Raw genomic sequence first — 7,227 nt, forward strand, 5'->3', positions numbered from 1 at the left:
AGCTTGAGGCTCCGTCTCAAAAAAAAAAAAAAAAAAAAAAAGTATTCTATAATAGACATACTTCTATCTGACAATGTGAATGTTACTTTCTTTGTATTATTACTATTATTATTGCTTAATATTTTGTTGCAGCAATCGTCTGATTTCTTTTTTGAATGTATTTATCTTCATTCATTATGAGGTTTTTATTCTCCTTCCTTATGTTAAATATTGTTATTGTCATTAAATTTAGCCTTTTAATTCTGTAAAGGCAAAAGTGGAAACCTAATATATACATGTATAAGAAAAATTTAAAAAACCACAAATAAATGCTAATAGGGAGTGGTATGGAAAAAGTGTAATTCTGAAGTTAAACTAACCCCTCAAATTTGAAAACCTACGGCAAACTTCATACAAAAGTAGTCCCCTTATTAACCACATGTTAACAATGAAAGTGCAGTAGTGCAATAAAGGACAAAAATTAAAGTGATCATATGGTATTCTTGATGTTAGGTCAGGTGAACATGGGTTCTAAAACCAATGAATTGGAATGCCATATGTTCTCAAAACATTGTAAAACAATGCTAAATATTTAACAGGTAATTGAGATACCTAAACATATGTTTCAAAATGTTTTTAAAGTTTAAATACCGGCTCAGCACCTGGGGCACCATGCTTACAGTGCCAGCCTCATACAGCCTGCCTGGTGGATTCAAACCTAGCCCTGGTGAGCTAAGCAACAATGACAACTGCAACACAAAAATAGCTGGGCATTGTGGGGGGTGCCTGTAGTCCCAGCTACTTTGGAGGCTGAGGCAAGAGAATCAATTAAGCCCAAGAGTTTGAGGTTGCTGTGAGCTGTGATGCCACAACACTCTACCAAGGGCAACATAGTTGAGACTCTGTCTTTAAAAAAAAAAAAGTTTAAATACCTTAGTAAAGAATAAGAATTTTAAAATATCAATTTAAAAAATATAAGGGGAAAAAAATCCAATCAGAGTTAACCCAAAAACCATTTACCACAGCCAAGGCCAACAGTTTAAGACATATGTCACCAGCTTGGCACCTGCGGCACAGTGATCACAGTGCCGGCCACGTACACCCAGGTGGCAAGTTCAAACCCAGCCCAGGCCAGCTAAACAACTGCAACAAGGGCTATACAGTAAGACTCTGTCTCAAAAAAAAAAAAAAAGACTTCTCACCATTTGAAGGAAGCTTTCCTGATAGATTTGTGTACTTTTTTTTTTCTTGAGACAAAGCCTCAAGCTATCCCCCTGGGTAGAGTGCTGTGGCATTACAGCTCACAGTAACCTCCAACTCCTGGGCTCAAGCGAGTCTCCTGCCTCCGCCTCCCAAGTAGCTGGGACCACAGGAATCCACCACAATGCCTGGCTATTTTTTGGTTGCAGTCATCATTGTTGTTTGGTGGGCCTGGGCTGGATTCGAACCCGCCACCTTAGGTGTATATGGCTGGCACCCTAGCCAATTAAGCCACAGGCGCCGAGCCAGATTTGTGTACTTTATGTGAATAAATATCCTTTTTTTTCTTTTTGAGACGGAGCCTTTTTCTGACACCCTAGGTAGAGTGCCATGGCGTCACAGCTCACAGCAACCTTAATCTCTTGGGCTTAAGCCACTTTCTTGCTTTAGCCTCCAACAGTTGGGACTACAGGTATAATGACCGACTATTTTTTGTTGCAGTTGTCATTATTGTTTACTGGCCAGGCTGAGTCCCACCCTTGGTGTATATGGCTGGTGCCATAACCACTGTGCTATGGGCGCCAAGCTACGTGAAAAACTTTTATCAAGAAGCATTTTTTTGGGGGGGCAGCACCTATGGCTAAGTGGGTTGGGCACCGGCCCCAAATACCGAGGGTAGCAGGTTCAATCCCGGCCCCAGCCGAACTGCAACAAAAAAATAGCTGGGTGTTGTGGCAGGCACCTATAGTCCCAGCTACTCAGGAGGCTAAGGCAAAAGAATCACCTAGGCCCAGGAGCTGGAGGGTGCTGTGACCTGTGTGACGCCACAGCACTCTACCAAAGGCAATAAATTAAGACTCTGTCTCTACAAAAGAAAAATAAATAAATAAAATCACCTTCCCAGAGGCATTTGTGGGAAAATAGAGCTCTCTTCTTTTTTACGTAAGATAAAGTTTCACGCTGTTGCCCAGGGTAGAGTCCTATGGCATCAGCGTAACACACAATAACCTCAAACTCCTCAGCTCACACCTGTAATCCCAACTATTTGGCAGGTGAAGGCACAAGGATCATTTGAGGACATGAATTTGAGTCCAGTCTAGGTAATATAGTGAAACATCACCTCCACCAAAAATTTAAAAATTAGCCAACAAAAGTGCTTGTAGTCTCAGCTACCTGGGAAGTGGAGGCAGAAAGATTATCTCAAGCCTAGGGGTTCAAGGCTACCGTGAGCTATGATCATACCACTGAACTCCACCCTGAGTGACAAAGAATAAGGGAAGAAAAAAAAGTATATATAAATGTATAAAAATTTATAAAAACAGGCATCCAGAATATAAAAAGGATCGGAAAATGAAGTTAAATGGTAGCACTGAGCTACTTTATTATCTGTCAGTGACAGATGCTAGAAGAGGTTGTATTTTTACTTCTGAATAAATATATAAAATACTTAGGAAAGGTGACACAGGTTCTTCTCCCTTCATTTTTGCTAAGAATAATTTTTTTGAATGTAATTTTTTTCCTATGTTATCTCAATTTCTATTTCCAATAAAACTATTATGTAAGAAATTTATCTCAAAGTGACAATATAATGAAATGATTTTGTCTTTTGTTTCCATCATTCCAATTTCATTCTGATTTAAATTTACCTAGGGTATAAAAAGTCTGACAAGTGGCCTTTATCATATAAAAATATGATCTTTCACAGGCTCACGCCTGTAAATTTAGCAGTCTGGGAGGCCGAGGCAGGTGGATTGCTTGAGCACAGGTTTGAGACCAGCCTGAGCCAGACCCTCATCTCTCAAAAAAAAAAATAGCTGGGCGCCTATAGTCCCAGCTACTTGGGAGGCTGAGGCAGGAGAATTGTTTAAGCCCAGGAGTTTGAAGTTATTATTAGCTCTGACGACATGGTACTCTACACGAAGGATGACAAAATAAGACTCTATCTCAAAAAAAAAAAACAAAAAAAACCACAAACTGGGCAGCACCTATGGCTCAGGGAGTAGGGCGCTGGCCCCATATACCAGAGGTGGTAGGTTGAAACCCTGCCACGGCCAAAAACTGCAAAAAACTTTCATAGACCACTACCATTGTTGTCTTTTTTAGTGAGAGTTTATCTTTAAAATTTTCCTTTGAGAGAAATACTTTCCAGCACCTCTATAATGTTTTATCTTACCTTAAAGACAGAGAAACATTTACATAATAACTTTATAATTACCAAGCATGCTGGTTCACACCTGTAATTCTAGCACTTTAGGAGGCTAAGGTGGGTGGATGGCCTGAGTTTAGGAGTTTGAGACCAGCTTGAGCAAGAGGGAGACCCTGTCTCTACTAAAAACAGAAAAACTAGCCAAGTATGGTGGTGCATGCTTATAGTCCCAGCTACTCAGAAGCCTGAGGCAAGAAGACAGCTTAAGCCCAAAAGTTTGAGGTTGCTGGGAGGTATGATGATGCCATGACATTCAGCCCCAGGGCAACAGAGTGAGACTGTCTCATACACACAAAAAAAAACACCCCGAAGACCTAATCAACTGTTACGGATTCCATTAACTTTCTATAGCTGTAACATAAAAATTAAAATGTCATTTAACTGTTCATTATTTTACAGCAAGTTTTTTAACCGGGGCACTATGATTTAGGATAGATAATTCCTTTTTTTTTTTTTGAGATAGAGTTTATGTTGCCCTTGGTAGAGTGCAGTGGCGTCACAGCTCACAGCAACCTCAAACTCCTGGGCTTAAGCAATTCTCTTGCCTCAGCCTCTCTACTGGCTGGGACTATAGGTGCCTACCACAATGCCCAGCTATTTGTTTGTTTGTATGTTTGTTTAGCAGGCCCGGGCCTGGTTGGAACTGACCAGCCTTGGGTGCACGTGGCCAGTGCTGAACTAAGGGAGCTGAGCTGGATAATTCCTTCTTGTAAGGGGCTGCCCAATGCAACACAAGATGTTTAGTAATATCCTTGGCCTCTACCAGCTTAATGCCAGCTGTGACCACTTACTCAACTGTGACACCAAAAATCTTCTCTACACATTACCAAATGTTCCCTGAGAAATAAATTTACCCTCTGTTGAGAATCACTGTTTTAGAGTATATCACATTTCCTACCTTTTCAAATTTAAGTTAAGTCAGTTTTTTGGGGGCAGTTTTTTGGCCAGGGCTGGGCTTGAACCCGCCAGACCATATGGGTCTGGCGCCCTACTCCTTTGAGTCACAGGTGCCACCCTAATCAGTTCTTTTAAGTATCCACTAAAATTCTAAAGAAAGTACACAGATTAATAAAAAAAAAATATTTTTAATTAAAGAAGATTTAACTTAAGGCATCATACTGACATCTACTGGCTTGGTACTAAACTGTACATTTGACACATTCTGCATTTTTTTTTAAACCCTCAAAATTAAAAGCAATATAGGTACTATTCTGGCAAAGTAGAAAAATTAACTGAAAGCAATAACATTAACATCAGGACAATTAATTTTATGTAAACCCTAACATACAATAACAATACTAGTTCTCTATTGCTTTCTTTGTTTTTGATATATTATCTTTTTGATGAACTTCTTAAATGAATGCTTTAGAGACTGATAATTACAGGGAATTTTTTTGTGACGAGTAAAAAATTTCTGGTTCTTCAAAAATCTTGCAAAGATCAAGCAGCATGCTATTTTATGATTTATACCGAAATTTTTAAAGATGGTCTAAAAAAAATCAAAAACTTAACAATGATAATTCTATAAATAAAATTTTCTAGGCATTTTAATAAAAGACATTTGATAATTAAATACTACTGTTAATTAAACTGATGAACTTTATTGGGGTTAAAACTATAACAAAGTTCATCCTAAAATATTTTGCAATGCAAAATTATTTCACTCAGAGAGTGTTAAATAATTTGAATGCTAGGAATTACAAGCAATTTTCAAAAGCAGAGAGTTACATTCATAAAACTTTATACATCATTTGAACTAACAGATATTTATACTACTAAAATCAAACATGCATCACCTTCAAACATTCTTATATCATGATTTTAATATATTACATTATTTAACACAATTCCTCATTGGTACATGAATTTTTATCATACACTCGCACCATTCTCCTTGGATTTCTGATCTTTGTCTTCATTCTTTACGTTATCCTATGAAACAATATACAAATAAAAAGTACATTTTATTAGAGTCTCTAAAAAGTTACTTTGAAAGCAGCTTACGATGATAGTTATTATAAAAGATTTTTTCCTAGTGATAAAGAAAACTAATGAATTAATTTTAATATCTTGGTACGAAAGAGTTTCCTTTAATTCTGTCCCAAAATAAATGGGTTTAAAAAAGAAGTAAATGATTTTTATCTTCCAAAAGTTCAAACTTACTGTGATATAGAAAAAAATACAAATAAAATTTGCTTTAATAAATAAATCTATATACATTAATCATGTGACATTCCAACTAAGTTTTAGGAAATTATAATCTTTTGGGAATCGTTTTCTTTCTTTCTTTCTTTCTTTTTTTTTTTTTTTGAGACAGATTCTCACTTTGTTCCTCTGGGTAGAGTTGTTGTCAGCATACCTCAGAGCAATGATGAAATTCTTAGACTCTAGGCTGGACATGGTGGTTCACGCCTGTAATCCTAGCACTCTCGGAGGCTGAGACGGGTAGATGGCCTGAACTAACAGCTTTAAGACCTGCCTCAGCCAGAGTGAGACCTCATCGCTAAAAATAGTCGGGTGTTGGCTTGGCACCCATACCTCAGTGAGTAGTGCATCAGCCACATACACGGAGGCTGATAGGTTCAAGCCTGGCCCAGGGCCAGGGAAACAACGAGAACTGCAACCAAAAAAATAGGCGGGTGCCTGTAGTCCCAGCTACTGGGGAGGCTGAGGCAAGAGATCGCCTAAGCCCAAGAGTTTGAGGTTGCTGTCAGCTCTGACACCACAGTACTCTACCGAGGGCAACATAGTGAGCATCTATTTCACAAAGAAAAAAAAACAAAGACTCAAGCTACTCAGGAGGCTGAGGTAAGAGAATAGGTTAAGCCCACGAGTTTGAGGTTGCCATGGGCTACGAAGCCTTAGAAATCCACCGAGGATGACAAAGTGAGACTCTTGTTTCAAAAATAAACAAATAAATGAGTAAAAATAAATAAAAACTCTTGGACTCTAAGCAATCCTCAAGCTTTATACTCTGGAATAGCTGGGACTACAGGCGAACAGTGGAACATCCTGCTAATTTTTTTTTTTTCCATTCTATTTTTAGTAGAGACCAGGCCTGGCGGTTGCTCACCCACCTGACCTCCAAGTGCTAGGATTACAGACACAAGCCACCACACCCAGCCTGGGGAATCACTTTTGACTAATCTCATGAAGGACAGAATATATCATTATTTGCTTTTTAGAAAAACCACTAAGAGCTTAATAATAAAATATATTAAAGAATGCCACAAAATTTAAAGATAAAATCATGAAATTACAAGTACAAACTCTCTAACCTTGAGAACAGTGTGGATTTCATCCATTACTGTAGATAAGTTTCTGATTGTCTTATTCAATTGGTTTTCAAATTGCAAATTCATGTTTTCTGAAATCTTTAAGTTTTCTTGTAACTGACTGAGATCTTTTTTAACTTCTCTCAGTTCACCAGAAAGGCTTTTGTTAGAATTCTCCAAATTTAATATAGTTTTTTCATCTTCATCTGTTAAGAGAAAAATAAAAAATTCACCATTTTACTCCCTAAAAGTTTCAATTTAACTTAAGAGTTTAAAAATATTTAGGCTATGGTATGCTTGCCCCTCCCGTCCTCTTTCTGTATGCATGATGTCCTGGCTGATGCTATCAAGAGCATCAACAATGCTGAAAACAGGCAAATACCAGGTTCATATTAGACCGTGATCCAAAGTCATCACATGATTTCTAACTGTGCTCAAGAAACATGGCTACATTGGTACATTGGTGAATCTGAAATCACTGATGATCACAGAGCTGGGAAAATCTTTGTGACCCTGACTGGTAAAACAAATTTGGTATGATCCATCCTAGATGTTTTTTTTTTTTTT

The 7,227-nt window shown here is 37.9% G+C and overlaps 1 protein-coding gene across 3 annotated transcripts in view; it reads right to left on the reverse strand.

The window, feature by feature from the left end:
- Nucleotides 1–5,025: 5,025 nt before the first annotated feature.
- Nucleotides 5,026–7,227, reverse strand: part of CCAR1 (cell division cycle and apoptosis regulator 1) — a 79,286-nt gene continuing 77,084 nt past the window's right edge. For all 3 annotated transcript variants that reach the window (XM_012801386.2, XM_023509522.1, XM_023509521.1), the window contains 2 exons: nucleotides 6,664–6,866; nucleotides 5,026–5,317 (listed from right to left, as the gene is read on the reverse strand). In XM_012801386.2, coding sequence (XP_012656840.1) covers nucleotides 5,258–5,317; nucleotides 6,664–6,866 — 263 coding nt within the window. In that variant the 3' untranslated portion in view covers nucleotides 5,026–5,257. The remainder of the gene's footprint in view (nucleotides 5,318–6,663; nucleotides 6,867–7,227) is intronic.

This window comes from Otolemur garnettii, unplaced genomic scaffold, assembly GCF_000181295.1.
Source record: "Otolemur garnettii isolate 467f Iridium unplaced genomic scaffold, OtoGar3 scaffold00008, whole genome shotgun sequence".
Lineage (NCBI taxonomy): Eukaryota > Metazoa > Chordata > Mammalia > Primates > Galagidae > Otolemur > Otolemur garnettii.